General features: G+C 31.8%; 2 protein-coding genes across 3 annotated transcripts; both read left to right on the plus strand.

The window, feature by feature from the left end:
* The first annotated feature begins 10 nt into the window (after positions 1-10).
* On the plus strand, positions 11-13,581 carry fl(2)d (Pre-mRNA-splicing regulator female-lethal(2)D). Of its 2 annotated transcripts, none has more exons than XM_088230645.1 (5): positions 11-99; positions 374-1,259; positions 9,789-9,913; positions 11,714-12,056; positions 12,511-13,581. In XM_088230645.1, the coding sequence occupies exons 4-5, from the start codon at positions 11,813-11,815 to the stop codon at positions 12,990-12,992; spliced, it is 726 nt and encodes a 241-aa protein (XP_088086771.1). In that variant the 5' UTR covers positions 11-99; positions 374-1,259; positions 9,789-9,913; positions 11,714-11,812; the 3' UTR covers positions 12,993-13,581. The 2 variants fall into 2 exon arrangements, with proteins under 2 accessions (XP_088086771.1, XP_088086761.1); XM_088230635.1 differs by having other exon boundaries at positions 374-606.
* Positions 13,582-17,464: 3,883 nt separating this feature from the next.
* Positions 17,465-22,295, plus strand: LOC148285070 (U3 small nucleolar RNA-associated protein 14 homolog A-like). Its single transcript, XM_088230700.1, has 3 exons — positions 17,465-18,511; positions 20,451-20,643; positions 20,784-22,295. The coding sequence occupies exons 1-3, from the start codon at positions 17,838-17,840 to the stop codon at positions 22,158-22,160; spliced, it is 2,244 nt and encodes a 747-aa protein (XP_088086826.1). The 5' UTR covers positions 17,465-17,837; the 3' UTR covers positions 22,161-22,295.
* Positions 22,296-22,838: the final 543 nt, after the last annotated feature.

Raw genomic sequence — 22,838 nt, forward strand, 5'->3', positions numbered from 1 at the left:
GTTCATCTCCGTGTTGAAAATAGCAAATGGCCGTCGCGTTCGTAAATTTAGTACAAATGAAATGTTATTTAGTTATTAGCCGTTAATCGTCTAGCGGAGGTGAGTTTTTAACAATTGTTGCATAAATAATACCGTTTTTCGATTGGTATTTACATGAGGAGTGTATTTTTTATAGGGTTGACATAATCTCAGATCTGTCTATCCTTACCACCTTCGAAGCTTGATGAAATCTGACCTCAATTGAAATTTTTAACATTATTTGGTTCTGCAGTAAATGACATATATGTCTCTCCAGTCTGTTTGCACGAGGTCTCGCAACCGTAACTATCAAATGTTTGTTGTGTATATATTCTCACGTGCGTTTATTTTCCAGTGGTCTTCATATCAGAAATTTGACTTCACCCAGCTTCTCCCAATCCTCTTTCGAAATAAGAATGTCAGAGGATTGCGGAAGTGGAGCGCCTCCTATTAGCGGTAATGCTCCCAGTAGAGTGGTGTTCACAGCTGCTCAGATAGACGCTGCCGGCACCGAATCCCTCCGCACCGCCTGGCGCTCGCAAGAACTGTACATAGACCACCTCGAAGCGCACAACAAATCCATCGAAGGTACTAAAACTCTACAACTTTGTGGATTTTTATCCGTGTATTGAAGCGCCAAGCTGGAGAGGTTGGAGTTCGGCTGTGTAAATTGTGCAATGTTGTTTACGATTTTTCTGTTCAGTTATAGTTTTGCCAAATTCTATCGACTTGAGTTGTTGCCGCGATCGATCCTGCCTCATACTTTTGGTTATCTCCTTTATAAAACAAATGTGTCTGTTTCCATTCCGAATAATGTCAGTGTTTCAAATGAGCTCTTCGCATCCATTATGGTCGAGAGCGAAGCCAGTAGTCTCACATTGACTAATTCATGCGTAAGAAGAATTTTCGCTATTTCTAATTTGAATTTGGTGTTACCAGTGATATTAAAACCACCGTAAAAAGTTTTCTTGTGAAAAATGTGAACCGGTTATTGTGATGTGAAAAATAATGGCAATTTGTCCATTAGCCAGTGCTTAAGTGTATTGCTAAAAATTACCAATGTATTTGGTCAAATATATGGCATCGGTTTAATAAAATATACTGGTGAATGTATAAGAAATCATTTGAAACAGTGAATTGCCTAAATCGTTCTTCTCACGGTAACACAAGTGGCAGTGCATCCTGACACCGGCATCAAGTCGTATAGTGAGGCACATTACTACAGCCGATTTTATCCAATGGTATATTATTTTGTACTAGATACATTTAGTTTGTATGTCTCATAGATTACAACCGTGTTGTTGTTACGAGCCAAGTCACTATATTCCTATCCGGCTTACCACCGAGTGTTGCCAGGTACGCTCCGTTATCCTCCTGAATAGGATATATTACTACTGTTTTGACTGCAGCCCGGCCTTGAGGCTACTTTTGGTTTTGTTATAAATATTGTTTTATTATATATATTATAAATACCCTCTTCACAAAAATGTTTATAAAAATTTGAACGAATTGATCAATTTATTATAATCAACATTTGGGAGTAAAATAATATATTGTAAAGCTGCATCGACATGATTCGAGTGCGCTCAACCTGCTAGGATGCTACCTTTACTACTGTCGCGACTGCAGCCCGGCCTAGAGGCTACTTTTGGTTTTGTTATAAATATTGTTTTATTTTATATATTATAAATACCCTCTTCACAAAAATGTTTATAAAAATTTGAACAAATTGATTAATTTATTATAATCAACATTTGGGAGTAAAATAATATATTGTAAAGCTGCATCGACATGATTTGAGTGCGCTCAACCTGCTAGGATGCTACTCGTATTGTGGCAACCGCTAATCCTATTGCATTTGGATGGTGACATCCGATCTGAGTGGATTTGGACCGCTTCCTATTTATCTGTGTTAGCTCAGATAGGAGTAGTGAAAAAAATGACAGCTGGGGAGCTATCATGAAAAATGAAAGTGATCTCAGCGAGACAGTACTAAATTTGTGGAACTTTGCAAAGCTAAAGAAATTCAACCCAAATTTTATTTCCCCAAAGAATATTCCAATAATTTATTGATATTGAAATTAATAACAGAATAAATAATGACAAATTAAAATTAGGAATGGAGATACGTCTAAATAGTACCCAAATCTGAACCCAGTACTAAATATGGTTGTTATTCCAACTGATTTGATATATGGGATATCATGTTTTGAATGGTGGTATTTTGTCTTGATTTTGATGTTTATTAAAGGCTAAAATATAGTAAAAGACACTTATTGGAATAACACACTTAATAATATTAGTCAATAATTTATTATAATCCATAAACTAATGAAGTATTAAGCAGAATCAAATAATACATCTATGTCAGAGATTATATAAACCACGTTCAGGTGTGACACTTCAAACAACGGTGAGGTAACAAAGTTTGGACATTTACATATATATTTTCCATTCCTTAAATCACGTTGGCGCTAATATCACTCAAAAATAAAATCCCCGGGAGATTCAAAACTTACCATAAAAGTTTTTACATCTCGTAGTTTAACCATTAGTAATAGTTTATCAGAAATGTTTTTAATAAGTATTAATTTTTCCTGTTTTTTTATTTATCTTATTGTTGATTTTTAATTATCACTACCGATCGAATAAGTTTATACTATGGTGGAATTTAAGCTTCTTTGTCATTAATGATGTTTCATTTAGAAATATAAGGATGTCAATTATGGTCAATCATTATCAAGCCATGAAACATAGTAAAAAGGTTTGCTAATTTGTAAATTTAAAAGTGAATACACCATTTTTAACAGGAAACTTTCAAATCGATATTGAAATTGTCCTAACATTTATCATTAATGGTGAAGAGGCTTTTATTGTATCTGAGACCAAGAAGACAAAATAAAAAAAACACTTTAGATGGAACACATCTTTTAGATCATTTGGTTTATACAATATTTTATAAAACAGCTGGTTGAATGCAAAATACGTATTTATTCTTAATATTTTGGGTTGTATTCCTCTAATATTTATATCTGTGAAACTTAAAATAAATACAAGAAAGGTGTGTCTATAATATGACACCGCAAGATATACAATGAGCGAGTTATGGTGTCTTTTGTTGTTTGTAAGTGCACAGTATTTTTTTAAATTTTAACTTAACATTGAATTATTATATGTTAACTTAAAAACATAACATATTCAATTACTGTAACAGACGCTTCAAAAGAAATACAATGTACTTTACCCTTACAAAGACATAACATGTTTGGTTTGCAACAAATAAAAATCTTATTTTTCAAAGCGCACACATGCAAAACAACAAAGAAAACAAAAAGTTTTGAAAAACATATATTTATTTCTCAACATAGTCTCCTTTTAGCTCGATACACTTTTCCCAGCAATGTTCCTTCCCTTCGATACCCTTTTTATAATGAGAACCGTCGAACTCCTCAAAATGGCTGTTAACTGCAGACTCCAGATCTTGATTGTTGGCAAATCTTTTACCGCTGAGCCATTTTTTTTAGCTTGAAAAAACAAAATAATCCGAGGGGGCTAAATCTGGCAAATAAGTAATATATTTTTAATTTGTATGTGATTTCAAATAACCTTTTGTACGTACACTTACATAATAAGTATAAGTTTGAACCGGGTTGTGGTCTCGTAGTATTGTGGACTCACGGGCCAAAGGTCCGAGATTTAAATCCCACTCTGCCACAACTCAATTTCTGTTTTTCCAGCACAAGTTATTTACGACTTTTAGGAAATGCTCTAAAAAATTTAAATATTTGAGTAAATAATAAGAACTCAATTATTTCTCTTTTTCCTTTTAAAAAAAAGTAAGTTCTTAGACTTTTCGTCGAAATATTATGTAACATATTAATTATCAATATGAATTATGATTCTGCTTATAATACATATTCCTTATTCATAATTTCCACTATATTTTTTTGTAATTATTCATTAACAATTGTTTGTAATAAAATTATGTCAAATATTGGTTAGGTTTATTTAGTTTATATTATAAAATTGGTGAAAGAATAACATGTATTAAGTATTTGCTTAAATTAATAGCGCTGTAATTTTTCATATCATTTATTAATATTTTGAAATGTAGGTAAACCGTTAAATATAATATTATATTGGTGACACCCGTATAAAGGTATAAAACAATCACATTTGGTACATCCTTTTAAATTAGGATATCTAATTTCGTTAGCTCGTGGGAGGTGGATTGTTGAATAAGATGATAGTAAATGTGGGTTCATATAGTGAAATGCAATATTTCCATTTCAATTGTTTTAGAAAAGGCATAAATCGATTTTTCTAAATAAAATATAGTGTTTAGACACATTATAAATTCTGCCTCGTAGAAAAAAAAAATTCGACATGAATTATTTTTTTAAATATTTTTTATTAAGAAATAGCATTTTGATTTACCCAAATATTTCAGTTTTTTGTATCATTTTCAATGAGTTGTAAATAACTCACTATTAGAAAATGGGAATCAGGTTGTGGTAGAGCTGTCCGCAACACTAGCCACGGGTCTACAAACCGGTTGCTTAAAAATAGGTTGATTATGTAAACAATTATTTTACTGCAAATTATAATTCTAGAAACATCTCTATATCGTAATACTCGCCATTTCTAACAACATTACCTGCATTGTTACTGGACTTCAGTTTATCTGCTGAAGATATTAACATGATTGAACAAAAACGAATGTTCCCTGAATTAGATTCGTATTATATGAAAAATAGTAAATCATAGAGAATGTAAACAATTAATAATATTTTTAGTATGTCCAAGTTTGAATTGTTTATCAAAACTATCTTCTCAAAAATGTTCTCTCTCTCGATTGTAATATTAAGATTGATGAATCGATTATAAATTATTTTATATTTTTTTTAATGTAACATATTCTGCATTGTTCAAAATTATTTTTACTTCAACGTAATACAACTTGACCTTCAGTGAGTTCTAGGATAAATTCTTATTGTTATGTTTCCAGTGTTCTTTTTTACTTCAAATATTAACAAGTTTATAATCTAGTTAGGTTTAATGTTAATTCCATGGTGGCTAAAATAAAGTTTACACTACACATTCTCATAGAACAAATTATGCATAAGAGAAAAAATACTTTTTTGAATAATATTTCAGTTTGGTATGCCAAACATTAATTATCAAATTTAAGTATGTGTTTGTCTCTTAATTGTATAAGAAAGATAATAAGTCACAGCAAGCAACATTTAAAAAAAAAAGAATTACAGTACATATACATACTTATCTAAGAATAACTGAACACAATATTATTTTTTGTATTTTATCTTTTAATATTTTGATTTATTTATTATTTATATCCGCAAATCAAATTTTAAGACTTGCAAACTATGATTACGTGGATAGTGAATTTAAGACTACATCTCCTCAATTTCCTCTCTTTGCTTAAATTAACTAATAATATAGTACTTTTTCATTTCCTTCACTAATTCTCATACATTTCAATCATTACTTTTCAATTATTTATTGTGTATGCAGATAATTGGTAGAATTCCATATTAAAATTTGGTGAGGTATCCAAAATAAAACACTTTTATTGGATTTAATTCTACCTTTTTTTAAAAATTATATATATGATGTGTTTCATCTTGTTAGGACATTATCAAACTCTTTGATAATTTCCTAACAAGACAAAACACGTCACACACATATATATATATATTTAAAAATTAAATTAGAATTCAATCCAATAAAAGTAGAATTCAATCCAATAAAAGTGTTTTATTTTGGATACCTTATTAAATTTTTATTACTTTTCATTTTACTTTTTGCTTTTATTTTATTCTAACAAAGTAAAATGTTTCATATGAAGGGTAGGCGCAAGAAACATGCGGAGTCATGATTTTTACAAATTTGAGTTAAATATGCCAAGTTTTAGGTATTAACAGTGTGTACCTGTGCGTCCTATCAAAATGCCGTAATATCCACCCAATTATTTGCAAAACGTATTTAATATTTTGGGCCAAGCTGAAGAAACGCGAGTAGTCAGTATGATACGGAGAATAAACATTCAAAGTTCGCGCGTAATTTTAAGAAACGTGCGTAGTCAGTCGCTGGTCAGGCGGATCTCAAGAATGCGCGTTGAAAAATGCATATTACTTGCTATGTAAATTACTTCGTATCACAGGTTTTTGTGGAAAGGTGCGATTTTTGGTCTCAATAATTATTTATAATATCAGTGTTGAAAAATAAGTGACAGTGATAACAACGACAATGGTGTGATAATTTTGCAGTCAACCAAGAAGAAACGAAAAACTGGTAGATTATCAACTGTTTTTAATATAATCAATTTATAATGCCATGAGACCGGAGAAAACTCCATGTGTACAAGGTTTAAATGCTTTGATAATGTGAACGAAAGGCAAATAATAGATATATTGAAATATTTTGATAACTGCTATGCGTGTGAAACAAAGAAGACCTCGTTCAAGTGATTCTACCACTAGAAATTATGTTTTATACAACTACAAAGTTAAAGTTGTCTTTAATCCTGACCCTGACTCGGAGACAAAACAGTACAAGTACATTACTGTTTGTGCTAAAGCTTTTATGTCTATACATGGTATTGGGAAGGGAAAAAAGACCATATCAAAAAATCTTTAAGCTACGCCCCCAATGACAAAAGAGGGTCCAAATCTAGTCTCCGCCGGAAACTAAAAGAACATATTCGATGTTTTAAAGGCTGTAACAGCCATTACAGCCTTAAATATTCCAAGCGAATTTACCTCTCGGAAGATTTGACACATGCGATATGTGATGAATTTCAATTAAAAATCAAAGTGGAAAAGTAAACATTTGATGTATTCTTTTAATATTCAAGTATTACCCAATAGAAATTCTGTATTTTACACATACCCTGAAACTAATGTAAAAAGGAGTCCTAATGAAGTTTTCACATTTCTGTTTTATTTTTTAACTAATTTCAAACCAGCTTCTGTTTGTGAGTTACACATTTTCTGTGACTCCGCTGGAAAGCAAAAGAGAAACTTAACCATATCCAATTCTGCTATCATATCGTTCGTATTGTCCAGACACTTGATGAAAACTAACTCTGAACACAAAATATTTTTTTTGGAATGTGACTCTGTTGAAAATTACATTGACTTTGAAGGTTTCTTCCGCGTATAAAGCATACCAGTATGTTTCTTACCTACAATGCCTACAATGAGGTATATTTTTATATTTATCTGCATAATACTTTTGTTTGCTTATTATTATAGTGACTAATTATTTGGAGTCATTCAAAAATGTTGATTAATTACAAATATGAAAAAAAAAGATAAGCACTTCATTTATCAGTACTGTTTAAAACGGTTTTGAAACTAAAAAATGGTTTTTCTTGAAATGTTGATTTCATGACTACGCATGTTTCTTCATATGATTCAATGTTCAAAATTAATAAGGTAATATTTTAATGAACATAATGTATTTGATAATAATAACATTTATTGGATAGATTTTTTATTTCTACTTGTTTTTATAAAATAATATATATTTTTGAAGAGTTTTTATTATATTTTATGTATGATGCACATTTTATATGTTACTAAACTAACTTTTTGTCTATATCTGTGTTAAGTGTACATATAATGTATGCATATTTCTGTTTTATTCCTATTTTGACCTATTGCTATTCGGAAAAAAAGTGAATTATTATGCGATTTTTTTCTGCTGCATCATAATATGTCTAAAAGAGTATTTTTGTTAGGTGTATACATAGATATACTCGAAAAGGTGCCGTGACGCAGTTAGTTAGACAGCCAACTGTGAAACTGGTGTTGCGAGTTCGATTCCTGCCAGTTGCAAGAAAAAAATCCAAGAAAGATTTTTTCTCAATGAGGAAGTTCAGTGTCTTTTTTAAATTTTTTTATTTTTAAATAAAATATTAAACTAAACCAAATTTTTAAATATCGTATTATTAGCGCTATGATTTTTAAAAGTTTTGTATTTCCGAAATAACTCCGCAATTCTTCCAATTGGTTCGTTTACGGTGACCAAACCGGATATCCTTCAAAGCTCTCGTATTATTGGATGGTTCACATGAACCAGTGACGTCATTCAAAGTAGTGTGTTTTTATTTTTAATTTTTTTTCGTTCGTTTTCAATAAATTTTGCCATACAATTTAATGCTCTAATTTTTACCACGCGCAAGATAACATTTTTTGTACCCAATTTCCCTTAGGGCTTAAGTTCCTCATTGGGTGTTGTGTATTTTTCATTACCTCCTTCCATTTCCCCTCTATCCCACCTGCTGACAAGCCTCTAAATAGAGGCTCAGCGTGTTATTCCTTTTTTTTTAAACCTCATTAAAATGGAATATTAATTTAACAATTGATAATAATAATATAATTATACTTTTCATTGTTGGAATACCCTACATCGCTCTTTTACTTACTTGGCGTATAATATAATGTCACTTTATGTTTAAGAAAAAAATCATGTACAATAAATAGTGAACGATTTAGTGTTTTTGGAATCCCAAATTGATTTTTATATAAGGAAACCTATCCAGCACTTTTCTTTTTTTAGTATACTTATTTTACACATTTTTTTTTTACACGTTACTGTGTGAAAAGAAGTTTTTTTTGTTATAGATACATTCAATTTTCATTTAAGTATCTTAGAATTTATTTTTAATTTATCCACTTGTGCAAATTTGTAGATTAAAATAAAACAAATTTATGATAAATTTAAGTATGTAGATGGATTTATTATGGAAAAAACTAATTAATATTATAGATTTAGTTTTTCTACTGGCATTTCTTGGTGGAACTGCATTTTAATTATAATAGTAAAACTACAAATGTTGTTTTATTCCACTTTTATTTATAATTTTTTACCAGTGACCGGTTTTCGTCATGACTAACATCGTCAGACTGGTAAAAGACTAAACGAATTTCTGTGTTATACACAAGTGCAAGCAGGGGTCATGATTTCATATAATTATGGGAATAGAAGAGTTTAAATTAAAATCATTTAAGTATAAAGTAATAACAATTGTTTGAATGTATATAATAAAAACTGATGTAAAAGATATAATTTTATCAAGTTTCATAATAAAAATGTATTTGAATTATATTTATCTAAATTTTATGAAAACCATAACACTTGTATATAATATAGAAATTTATTTAGTCTCCCACCAGTCTAAAGATGTCGGTCACGGCGAAACCCGGTCACTGGTAAAAATTTTGTACATAAAAAAAATAATATTATGCATTTCATTTTGACTGAGTGCTCCACATTTATTAATTTGTTTTAAAATTAATTAATGTATGTTTTTTTTTTAATTTTGGGTATTGATATTCACTAAAAAATTTGCTAAAATGGGAAAAATATTTTGTTACGCTTTATGATAAGTATCAATACCTAAGTGTATTGATACTTTCACAAATAATGTGAATTTTGTGATTTGTAACAGACCCCAAAAAATTGTTTCCAGAGATTAGTGTTACCGATTTAAGTACTTATTTAAAGTTAAAAAGTAAAATAGTTCATGCACATAAGTTACTATTGGATTTTTAACAATTTTTTTTTTGTGTTTATTACTGTCACTAATTGAATCTGTAAATCAATTAAATGTTAAATAAATTGTGATTTATTTATATGTTTGTGCTTTTTTTATTATACAATGATTATGTATTAGACATGATGTTTTTGCATTATGTTAAAATACACCCTGATGAAACAACTGATTGGATTTGTTTTTGAAGGTTCCTTGGAGAAATTAAGAGAACTGGAAGAGAGAAGAAAACTGCAATGTTCCGAGTCACAACACAGAGAAAGAGTACTTGTTCGACGACTAGCTGCCAAGGAACAGGAAGTACAAGACTACGTAGTAAGTATCCTCATTGTATATTCAAAGCGACTGAACAATATTATTCTACCAATTGAATCGGAATTAATTTAGTAAATTATAGTCAAATAAAGAGTTTTATTATAACTGCATCTGCACCCGGCTACATATAAAAATGAACAGTTCCATAACATCTTTACTGGACTACTAATAGTATAGACCTTGTCTAGTACGATTGCTTTTTCTACCAATTCATCTATATGCCTAGTTTCATGCTGCAATCGAATATAATTTTTACACCCCGATCATGATTTTCAATATTACTGTTATGATACCCATCAAGTTTCAGTAGTACACTCCCAAAATTATAATATTCACATTCTTCAATGACGAAGTTTTGTGGTTTTTTAATTTTCTTTTGATTTTTATGTGTTGTATTATCAGCTCTATGATTTTTCAAGTTTTATATTTTTTAAATTACTTCACTCGTCTCAAGTTCTCTTCGCCTTCTTCTCGAGGAGTTCTGCTGATTGGTGGTCAGTTGACCTACCGTAAACTGGAAATCTATGATATATCTCTTATCATTGGTTGATTCAATAGAACTAGTGACGTCATGCAAAGTAGTTTGTTTTTATTAATATAATTTTTTATTTTTTTCATACATTTTCAGGAAATTTTGCCGTACAATTTAATGCTCTAATTTTTACCGTGCCTAAGAATACATTTTTTATATCTAATTTACTGTAGGGCTGAACTTCCACATTGGAATAAAATATTTAAGTAGTAACTTTGATAAAACTTCTTTTTTTTTCAAACTAATTTTAAAAATATAAACTTTAAAATAAGATGTAATAAAAAAATTCATTTTGTAATAATGTTCATTTGACAACAACAACAACAACAAACCATCACGCCGTTTCTCCGTAAGGGTAGGCAGAGAGGATAGAACGCCACATCACTCTATCTTTGCATACAGATCTCGCTTCTTCTATATTCATACATCTTCTCATGCACGCGCGCTGATTATTCTGACTTTAAACATGTCCATCTTCAAGTATTTGTTGGATTTGGTCATGCCATGTCTTTCTCGGTCTTCCTCGTATTCTGCATCCATCAACATTCGCATTGTAAATATTTTTGCCGTTCTTTCGCTGTCCATTCGTTTTACATGTCCAAACCAGCGCAGAGCTCTTTTCTTGATTTTGTCGATAATGCTTGTCTCGCCCTTACATAAGGTACGGATCTCAACATTTGTGCATCTATCGTACATTCTTTTACCTCATATTCGCCTGAGAGATCACATTTCGACAGCATTCAGCCTACTTTCATCCCTGTTTTTCCAAGTCTATACTTCGCTCCCATACATCAGGGTCGGGACCAGGACTCCGTTGTGAACTGCTAATTTTGCCTCTTGCGACAAACATTTATTTGCCAACGTTGATTTAAGTGCTTCATTCACTCTGTTTCCAGCACTCGCCCTCCTTTCAATATCTTTCAGTCATTCCATCCCTAGTAAACATACTTCCCAGGTACACAAATTACTCTACTTGTTTTAGTATAACTCCATTCACAGTGATTTCACATTTAGTCATACTTTAATTTCTTTCAAAAACCATCACATTCGATTTATCTACATTTATCAGCAAATCGCTTCCCTTGCATACATCGTAGACCTTTGTTACCAAGAATTGCAGTTCCTCTTTGTTGTTAGCAATCGTGTCCATTTGAAATCAAAAGAAATCATTTGATTTTCATCATTGTAATTTGTAGATATTTTTTAATGCTTAATATAACATGAACAATGAATTATGTCATATGTAACACTCTTGCATTTATTTTCAGGCTCAAATTGGTGAATTAAAGTCGGCACAAGTGGGTGCTATCGGTATTGTTGGAAGTGCGAGAAGCTGCTTACTGGATCCCGCCGTTAATGTTCTGGTAATGCGGATGAAACAGGAATTGACGGGCACGAGAAACCATTTAGAAGAAACTCAAAATGAATTTTCCGCTTGGAAGTTTACACCTGATTCTAATACCGGAAAGAAACTTATGGCAAAATGCAGATTATTACACCAAGAAAACGAAGAGCTAGGAAAAATGACAACGAGTGGGAGAATAGCCAAACTTGAGGGAGATTTAGCATTGCAGAAGGCTTTCAGTGAAGAAGCGAAGAAATCTCAATCCGGTATGTTCACCAAACAAACACTTCATTTGTTGATGTTCATTTGCTTTTATTATTTACTAAATATTTCTATGGCTGATTAAAAGATAATGTATGTATCAACAATATTTTGAGTTTGTCCAAATTTTTGTAGACAAGGACTGGATTCAACTCCCTGGGGAGCTGTTTATATTAACATATTACAACAGAAATGAAGAACATTTAAGGTTGACATTGACAGGTCATAAGCCCTGTAGATGCCTAGACTTCTATATTACCTTCTCTTAAATGTTCTTCATCTCTGTTGTAATATTTTAATAATGTATATATGTTTCCGTAAACAAATTTAATGCGGTATTTATTAATTAAATAAGTGTTTTTAAAAGTAATTATTTATTTTCAAAAAACTATATTCAATAAAAGCGGTTTACAACAATTTTTACAAATACAATATGTATGTTTGTATATCTTTTCGCAGAGTTGGACGAGTTTCTCCAAGAATTGGACGAAGATGTAGAGGGAATGCAAAGCACCATCTTATACCTGCAACAGGAGTTACGAGCGGCGCGGCAGAGAGCCGAGGTTCTGGAGACGGAGGTAGGAAGCCTCCGCACCTCGGCTGGGAGGACTACCCTCACTAATGGAGACTACGATTCCGACCCTGGCCTCATCCTAAAGGTGTCAGAGAGGGAGAGGATCTGCGAGGACGAAGATGACAGTCGGGACAGCACTGCCAACGGGCGGACTAGTGAAAAGGATAAAAGTTGGAATGTTAACGGGGTAGATGAAAACAAAGCCAGAACTAAGTGCGATAGCGGAGTAGATAAGAAGCGCGGGGTGGAGAGTGACTGGGGAGAGTGTGGAACTCGGAGTAAGAAGCAGCGGCGAGCATCCGTACTGTCCCTCGACTATAGTGAGGAAGACGACGCACTGGCGGCAACTAATGGAGATGCTAACTGAACTCATTCCAGTGAATAAATATTACGCTATTATTTCTATGCAAAACGATACACTTGTACTATAATTCGTTGTTTCGGTGATTCGTCTGCAAGCTTGTTAAAAAAATACAAAACACTTAGTAGGTAAATGTACTTTTATGGTGAAAAACTTGGACCGCTATCGACGAGTGGAATATTTGTATACAGAATATTATATTGCTGTAGAAAATAAACTTTGACAATGTTGATTATTTTAATTGTATTTGTTTACAAATCTATGAGAAAATTGGGACAAAATTCCCCTACATTACTTAATTGGTTCTAAATTATCTTAAATATATAAAGAACACTCATCACAATCGTGACAAATTTTTGTTTGTGTTGGCGACAATTTCGTAAAACTGTTTGATATATTTTATGATGAAGGTGTTTGTTTCTATATTTTATTATTTGTTGAAATAATGAAACATGGAAATTAACGCACTCTTCTTTATTTTTGAAAATTTTTTACAATTTGTATATATTGTTTTTTATAGCTCTGAATTTATGCAATTTTTTTTTTATTCGGGAACAATTTATTTTGACAAAAAATAAACTTATTTATGTACATCTCAAGGCATTTCCTATTATATAACCACCGACCCCTATAATGTACGCACTAAATTAAATCATTACTATGTGTTTCAATATAAGGAAATAAAATTGTCCTTAATAGAACCCCTAGACTTTAAAAAATATGTGCCTCAAATGTTGCGAATCATTTTGCAATTTACAATCTTAGAGCAATGTTGCATACCAACTTCAACATATTAACTCAATTTTAAATATTCAAAATCACTCCTCTGATGAGGATTCTACAGTGGAACGCCCATAGCCACTTAAATAAAAAGATCTTCATACCCTGCAAGAAGAATCTGTCTCTCGATGTCATTTTGGAGAGATAGATGATACTGGGATCTATTGTTTCCGTGATGATCACGATGATGGGAGGGGTGGTTCGGCCCTTATCAAAAACTCCCTTTCCTTTACCCCTGTCAACATTAAACCTGCAGGTTGCCCTTTTGAAGTGACAGCTGCAAAGGTATCCTATCCTATCCATCTATATTTCCTCATCCAATAAACCTTTAAAGTCAATGTTCCTCTCTATGTTTCTAAAATTAACTCCTCCGTTCCTTGTTCTTGGAGATTTTAATGCTCATCCCCTGTGGGGCGCTCCGACATGCGACAGAATGGGAAGAGACATTATTGATCTTTTAGATGAGGTTCTTAATGATGGTTTCCCAACTCGTCTCCAACTCCCAAACCATCGACCCGGTGCTGTAGATTTATCAATCTCCAGTGCTGGAATAACATTACTGCATTGGTCAATCAAAGAAGACACTCTTGGTAGTGACCACTATCCCATATTGGTCGACATCATGTTCAGCTATAGACATTGCCAAAGTGGCCTATTCCCTGGGGGAAGGCGAAGACTGAGATACATTACGGAAAGAGTTAAGTGGAAGGACTTCTCTGATGACATTGAACTCAAAGTGAACGAGCTGCCCACGATGAAAGAAAATGTAATGAAATGCTATGAAGCGTTATTATCATACATCATCAAAGCAGCAGACAGACATGTCCATATAAAGCAAGGAAATAATAGAAGTAAACCTCCTCCTGCCCCATGGTGGGATAGCAATGTGCGGAGGCAGTCTTGAAAAGGAAAAGCCTAAAAAATCTATTGATTTTCAAACAGGCAGAAGCCAAAACAAAACTTTTTTTGAGAAACAAGAAAAACCTTGTTTTCACCTGTTCAGAATCCATGTCTGGAACTCTGCCATGTGCGAATGTCATCTTGAGGAGAAATATCTAAAACATGTTTTTTTAGATGCCCCATAATGTTATCCTGAGTTTCTATTTAACCTCTCCGATATCAACATCCCATTCTTTATATTCTAACTCCTTTGTCCCCAGTCCCCACCCAATAAACGTATATACAAATTTTATGTAATTATAAATGGTAATGACTTGTAAATAAGTTGTCTAATATATGCAGTATTAAATACTAACTCACTAATTTGTATAATATAATAATAACAACACATGTGTAAATATTCAAATAAATTAAATCTGAAACTCGACACTGGCTAGAACACCCCAGTTGGGAGGTGAAAAGGCCAAAAAAAGAGAAGAAGATGCTTGAATAAAAAAAAAAAATTACTCTTGTCTGTGGTGCTGTCCATATGTCTATGGTTTTATTATGTCAAGTAGGCATGTTCGTTTGAAAAGATCGAATCAGTAAAAGATTGGTTCCAAAAATGATCGAATCAAATGATTCTATCATTTTTTGATTGAATCATAAATTGATCGATAGAGTTGCTTCTGTCAATCGTTCATTTGAAAAGATTGGTTTGAAAAATGATTGAATCAATTGGTTTTATCACTTTGTGATGTGTATGGAAATATTGAATCATGCTAAAAGGCTGGACCCATTTTAATCTTAAGTAGATCTCAACAATAATTTAAGCTTGTCCAATTTTTTGTAGACAAGGACTGGATTCAATTTCCTAGGGAGCTGTTAATATTAACATATTACAACAGAGATGAAGAACATTTTAGAGAAGGTAATACAGAAGTCTAGGCATCTACAGGGCGTATGACCTGTCATTGGATGGTTTAAGTGGCCACTTTACACACTGTGTAACATTCACCATTCTGTCCATATTTAAACATCTACATTCCTTCAATTCTTTCATTTGTTGATGTTTGTGAAGTTGAAAAGCTGAAACCTTTATTTATGGGGGTGATATTCATATGATATAATTATTTCACCTGCATACTAGGCAACGGCTTATTTAAAAAAAAAAATTATACTTTTTCATGGATCAGGTGGATTTATCAACAATATTTTAAGTTTGTCCAAATTTTTGTAGACAAGGACAGGATTCAATTTCCGAGGGAGCTGTTAATATTAACATATTACAACGGAGATAAAGAACATTTTGGAGAAGGTAATATATAAGTCTAGGCATCTACAAGGCGTATGACCTGTCATTGGCTGGTTTAAATGGCCACTTTACACACTATGTAACATTCACTATTTATCCCCTGTAGATGCTTAGACTTCCATATTACCTTTTCTAAAATGTTTTTCATCTTTGTTGTAATATGTTAAATAGATCTGATTGTGTTAACCTTTGACATACTAAATGAAAAAATTCCCCCTGAGTCACTGTGTGTAACCTGAGGTTACCCATGCTAAATTCATATTGGCGGCCTCCGTGGTTTAGTGGTTAAGATGCTTGACTCGTACCCGAAAGGTTCCGGGTTCGATTCCCGGTGTAAACACAAAAATCAAATGTGATTTTTCTCAAGCCTTGGTGTACTGTTCTGTAATTCACCACAGTTTTTGAAATTGAAATTAAATTTCCTAGCTTTTAAAAAAAATAATTGTAAAATTTTATTTGCATACTTTGGGATTATATATATTATATATTCATCATAATTATTCATTTTGTATTAGAAAACACCTAAAATGGAGCACTAAAATGTAAATTATAACGCAGTTGTCATAAAACAGTATACCTAGTTGGCCTCGTGTTGTAGTGGTCAGCGCGTTTGCCAACTATGCAAGAGGTTTCGGGTTTGATTTCTGACATGGTTGGCATGAAATGTTTATTTAATAAGGCGTTTTTACACTAGAATATTTCATAGTCTCAGGACTGGCACCTGAAGCCTAAGACTAATCATCTTACCTTGATGTAACAGAAATGATCAAGGAACGTTGCGATTGGTATACCAATGCAATGCCCTAAGCACTATTATGTGTGGAAAGGGAATGATGATGATGATGTCATAAAACAATATTTCAAATGATAAGCGAGAGTACATCTGCATATTACTTTTACACTATAGTCGTTCAAAAATGAAGTCAATTTTTTTACTTTATGAACTATTAAAAGTTCAATGACATCTTTTCATTTGATAAATTATTTTTTATAGAAAGGGATTCGGTTCGAGTGTAATAACATTATTGTTTATGTTTAGTAAACGCAACACTAAGATATGATGTACTTTAGTGATGATTGATTTATTCTCCACATGGAATCGCACAAAGAAATACTTTACCAAGTTTGTTAACCATCTTATATAAATTATGTTAAAAATAGCTTGGTGAATGACAATAATATGTGTCTATTTATGAAAATATAAATCGACACCGGAAAAAATCTTATTAGGTACCCGGTAAGTAATTACTGATATACTGATAAGAAATCAAACCTATAATGTTCATCACATCCTCTGTAGTTGGCCTTAGTTATTTTGTGCATGGAATACTTGTCATCTTAGTAGCGAAAAAGTTTATTTGCTATATGCTCTAAACATATTATTTCTATAATATTGGACCCTTTTTACAGATAGCCGTTCGTATATAAATTGAATTCTCCATACTGTGCTTTTCGTCTCGCTTCAATAAATATGTTTTCTTATTCGTTGTCTCGCTTATCACTCGCAGTAGTAGATCCGTAGATTTAAGTTTCATTCGATCTTAATATTCGTTATTTTTAAGAATCCAATCGTTTTGAGAATCCAATCTTTTTATGAATCCAATCTTTTTCAGTATCCAATCGTTTTGAGAATCCAATATTTTCGTACAAGTGATTCGATCATTCAATATTTGAAAATGATCGAATCATAAAGATTCGATCGTTCACGAATGACACAAGCCTAATGTCAAGTGTCAAGAAAAATAACCTTACTTTCGCTTGGCTGATAACGCGTGCTTAGTGTTTATTTTCTTAGTTTCCTCAGTTTATGTGAACAAGAAATATTAACTTATACAAAATAAAATTCGGCTTGTTATCTTAATAAGTAAAAAAACAGAATGTCTGAAAGTGAAAACGATTTTGAAATCGATGATCATGAAGATGAAGACTTAGTCAGTCACACTCGTTTAATAAAAGCAATAAATACTTTGGACAAAACTCAGCACATTTTAAAACCTACAAGGGAAGGATATTCTGGAAAGAAATCAGAGTTCCATGTTTCCAAATCTAATAATAATCTTAAGAGTGGTGTTGCCGTGGGTGATCTTATTAAGATATTACAGAGTTCTGGCGAACATGCGGACACTGGTAAAAAGTTAAAAACTGCTCAAAAGAACATTAAAACCCTTAAAAAACCACTTGAAAAACACGAAGCAGCCGTTATTAAGAGATCAACAGGATTCGACGAAGTAAAAAAAAAGTTAGGGAGATGGGATGCTGTGGTATCCAGAAACAGAACTTTGGAGCATCAAAAATTTCCTATAGAAACCACGATTTTCAAACAACCAGTAACTAAAGATTATTTATCTAAATTTACATTGAAATCTGAACTGGAAAATGAACTCGATAAATTAAAACCAACTGAAGAAGAACCTGCTGAGGAAACGTTTCCCATGACGATGAGTGAAATGATGGAGCATAGAAAGGAATCTGCTAGACTTCGTGCTAAACAGTCCTATAAAGAAGCAAAGGCTCGAAGACAAAGCAAAATAAAAAGTAAAAAGTTTCACAGGTTTGTTTACAATTTATTTTTTATAAAACGTAATGTCCTTTGTATGAATCTACTGTGTTATAATATGTAAGGGGTAACACATGTTCCTCGGGACAGTAGTGTTATCTCCTAAAACATCAGTTTTCATATTAATTAAGCACTTTCATCAAATGCGCATTTTAGTGTTGGCTATACTGGTGTAATCTACATTCTTTCCTGTCAAATTGAAGTGAGGAATGGTAATTATCTTTTTTTTTCAAGGAAGTTTTTTTATTTTCTTATTGTGTTGTGGAGACTGAACATTCCTTCTATAATAGTCGAACTCTAATCTAGAATGCGTTTATTTCTAAGAAACCGCAAAATTAGTTACCTTTCTAATAACTTAAATTCAAAATGAAAATCTTTTGAAATTATCGAAAATCACTACTCTGTGTTCCTCTGGACATTTTTATTTCTCGTTTCTCCGGACATGTCCAGAAGAAAAATCTACATTGTTTTTTTTCTAACAGCTTATGCATACTAAATATATTAATATTTCAGTGCCACGCAGCGAATTATGTAGAACGAAGGCCCATCCCTAGGCCACAATTAGTTGGAAGATAGAATGATAGAGAAGTTTAGAATGGAAAGAAGCATTATAATTTACCAAAACGTAGAACTAGACAAAATACTCTATATTATTGTCACCCTTCTCAAACCAACTATATTTGTCACTTACCTATCCTGCTGTCATAAGAATGAAGGACGCATCTAACATTTTTTTCGAAAATGAGTTAAATACATATTTAAAATCAGGAAAAAAAATGCATCTAGTGTTACTTGAATTAGCTTCCTAAAATAACAACAACCTTATTATTTTCACTAATAAATGAGACTTGACTTCAAAAAGTCTTATAGATTACTAAATATAAAAGGCTGTTCTGAATTATATAATTATACAAGACTAATTAAAATACTTATTTTTTCTTATATTCCATTTTTAAAAACATCTTAAATGAATGTACCTACTCGTATTCGAATTTGGAAGTTAATTGATCATTAGGTCGACTTTACTAGTTTGAAAAGCAGTAAATGGCCAGTAACGTCTATTTTATTTAGTTGAGTAGAATCTATCGGCATATTAATACTAATACATTTATGTAATCGTTTGCCAAAATAAATTGGCTGAAAGAAGAGGTCATTTGCTATCCCATCAGCCCCAGAAAAAAAATCTAGGCCACACATACTTTTTTATCTTTATTACCGAAAATCTGAAATCAAATCATTAAAATAAAAATTAAAATGTTTTGGTTATAGGCTACAAGTTTTATTTTAATTTTAATGTGCACTCTTGTACGGTTCTACAAATTCAAAATTACGTGCCAGTAATGTCTAGTTTTTTTTAATAACTCGGAAAGTTTTTGGAAGTGGTAAAAATAAACTTTAAACTCAAATTTCAATTGCAATAAAAAAAAAAACTAAAAGTGATCATGATCTTTGAACCAGGACCTTATTGTGAACTGCTAATTTCGCCTCCTCCAACAAACATTTATTTGCCAAAGTTGATTTTAGTGTACCATTCATCCTGTTCGCGGCACTCGAACTCCTTTCAATATCTTTTTCCATCCCTAGTAAACATACTTCTTAGATGTACAAATTCCTCTACCTGTTTCAGTATAACGCCATTCACAGTGAACTCGCATTCAGTCATACTTTCATTTCTTTCAAAAACTATCACATTCGATTTATTAGCACTTGCCATCAAATCACTTTTCTTCCATACATCATAGGCTTTTGTTACCATGAATTGCAGGTCCTTTTTGTTGCTAGCAAGAAGCACGGCATCATCAGCATACAAAAGACAATGTCATTTTATAGTAGAAAAGCCTGATTTACTTTGAATCAAAATTAGCCTTTCTCTTTGATGGACAAGTACATATTTATATTATTTGGTTTACTATTTATTAATTTGTATTTACAGAATTATGAGGAAAGAGAAAATTAAGCAACAGTTAAAAGATTTTGAGAATTTACAAAAGACTGATCCAGAACAAGCTCTTAGAAAATTGGAACAGCTAGAGAAAACCAGAGCACAGGAAAGGGTAACTCTGAGACACAAAAGTACAGGACAATGGGCCAAAAATAAATTGGTCAGGGCAAAATATGACAAAGAGGTATTTATATATTATATATAAATCATCACAAATATTCATTTTGTAATCATGTTATAAAGTATTATTTTTGTTTAACTTTAATTCATATTTAGATTTCAACAAAGTTTTAATTATGTTATTAAGATCTAATCTATTTTTAGACGCGACAACAATTGGCTGAGCAACTTGCTATAAGTAGAGAATTAACACAGAAGAGTCAAATAATCAATGAATCGGAAAGTGATGAAGAAATCGAAAAATTGCCAATTTTGCCAGAAGATGCTTCCAATCCATGGTTCTCCCAAGTTAAAAATGATCAGTCTAATGAAGTTGCAGATTTTGTAAGCGGTTACAAAAAGTACTGGGAGGATAGAAATAATGTATCTCGTGTCATAAATGGTGAAACAAGCAAAGATCAAGAGATTACCCAAATTATTGCGCAGCGAGATAATAATAATATCAAAAAAGAAATTGAAAATAAAATTGAAAAAACAAGTTCTACGCCTAAGATAAAAAACTTTAAAACTAAAAAAGTATCTGCTAAATCGACAGTCGAATGGAACGTTGAGAATTTTTCACTTGTAACACCTACTAAAGAAAAAAAAGTTCAAAGTTCAACTTTAACTGTAGAAGATATATTTGATGACTTTGAATATAGGTTAAAAACTAAGGTCACTGACAAGATCAATAGTTTGACACCAGATGTCTCTAGCAGTAAACGTAAAAACAAGGAATCAAAAGCATATGGTGACGATAGTTCATCAAACCTTGAATTCAAAAGAAAGAATATAAGGCCGCAAATTGACGAAGAGTTAAATGAAAGCACTAATAAAATTGACTCCCAAGAGCAAGAAGTATTAAAAAAGCAAATCATTAGTGCCGAAAACTTTAATACAGCAGTGGATAATGTAAATAATAATATCAATAGTGAAAACAAAATTGATCCTGATAAATTTGTCGCAATAAAACCACGACATTTACTTACCACTTTACCCGATATGGATATTGATGGTGACCATTTAGATGATGAAGAAAATGAGAAAAAAATGACAATAGCAGAAGCATTTGAAGATGATGATATTGTTGCTGAATTCCAACTAGACAAAGATAATGATATAAATAAAAACAAACCTCAAATAGAGGATTTGTCTCTTCCTGGTTGGGGTTCTTGGGCTGGTAAAGGATTAAAGCAAAAAAAACGTAAAAGATTTACCTTTAATGTACCCAAAGTTCTCCCGCGTCAAGATAGTAAAAAAGATAATGTTATTATAAATGAGTCTAAAGACTTTAGGATTAAAGCTCATCAAGTATCTGAACTACCATTCCCTTTTACAAGTGTCAGTGATTTTGAATCTACACTGAGGGCGCCAATAGGCAATACATTTATACCAGAAACTGCCCACAAAAAATTGACTAGACCAGCTGTTGTTGTAAAAACAGGTATCATTATTGAACCAATGGATGAGAGTCAACTATTTGTTAAGAAAAGGGAGAATCATAGTCTACCTTTGAAATTTAATCACAAAATTAGTTCTTAAAAAATAAATAATAACATTGGTGAATGCAAATTATTTAGGAGAGAATTGTGCAACAAGAATTTGATCTTTATAAACTTTACACATGAATTTATAATTAAAAAAGCTTAATTTTCTTTCTCCTGAACAATTTACACCTTGTCCCTTACAGCATTTCAAATTTCTACTCACTATTATGTAATTTTATAGAAATGTAATATTTAATAATATTTACTAAATAAAATTAATAAAAAGTAAGTTATTATTTTCAGTCTGTCTTATATTGCAAACGAGACTTACACAATATGGCTAAAAACTTAAAATGTGTTCAGTAATAATTCACCGTTGTAATTGAGCCTATTGCAATAGATAATTAGAATAAAAAGTAAAAAATTGGGTGACAGTATGAAAATACTGTAAAATGGACAGAAAACGATTTTTTGCAAATATTTTTTCAAACCATGGTATATTTCAGGAATTACTTGCCCAGTAAGACAATAATGTTGGTTTGCGGCAGCGCTGCTAACCTAAAATCGGTGGATTTTGAAAAATAAATCTGTAGATTCGTTATCAGTTAGAATAGTTTCACATTTTTTCATTTCTATGAGAGGGGGGGGTGTTTTTTTAACAGCTTCACATTTCCGGCCTAATTTTTTTGTTTTCGTGGTCTGCGAGGGGAGGGGTTATCCATGGTTTCACTGC

The sequence above is a fragment of the Micrasema longulum genome, unplaced genomic scaffold, assembly GCF_059751315.1.
Source record: "Micrasema longulum isolate JH-2025_06_02 unplaced genomic scaffold, ASM5975131v1 h1tg000066l, whole genome shotgun sequence".
Classification (NCBI taxonomy): Eukaryota; Metazoa; Arthropoda; class Insecta; order Trichoptera; family Brachycentridae; genus Micrasema; species Micrasema longulum.

Excerpts from the sequence above, each read along its gene's own strand:
- LOC148285070 (XM_088230700.1), top strand. The coding sequence starts at position 17,838 with ATGTCTGAAAGTGAAAACGATTTTGAAATCGATGATCATGAAGATGAA. Across the intron at positions 18,512-20,450 it reads AAAAGTAAAAAGTTTCACAG|AATTATGAGGAAAGAGAAAA; the intron begins GTTTGTTTACAA and ends TTGTATTTACAG. Across the intron at positions 20,644-20,783 it reads GGGCAAAATATGACAAAGAG|ACGCGACAACAATTGGCTGA; the intron begins GTATTTATATAT and ends ATCTATTTTTAG.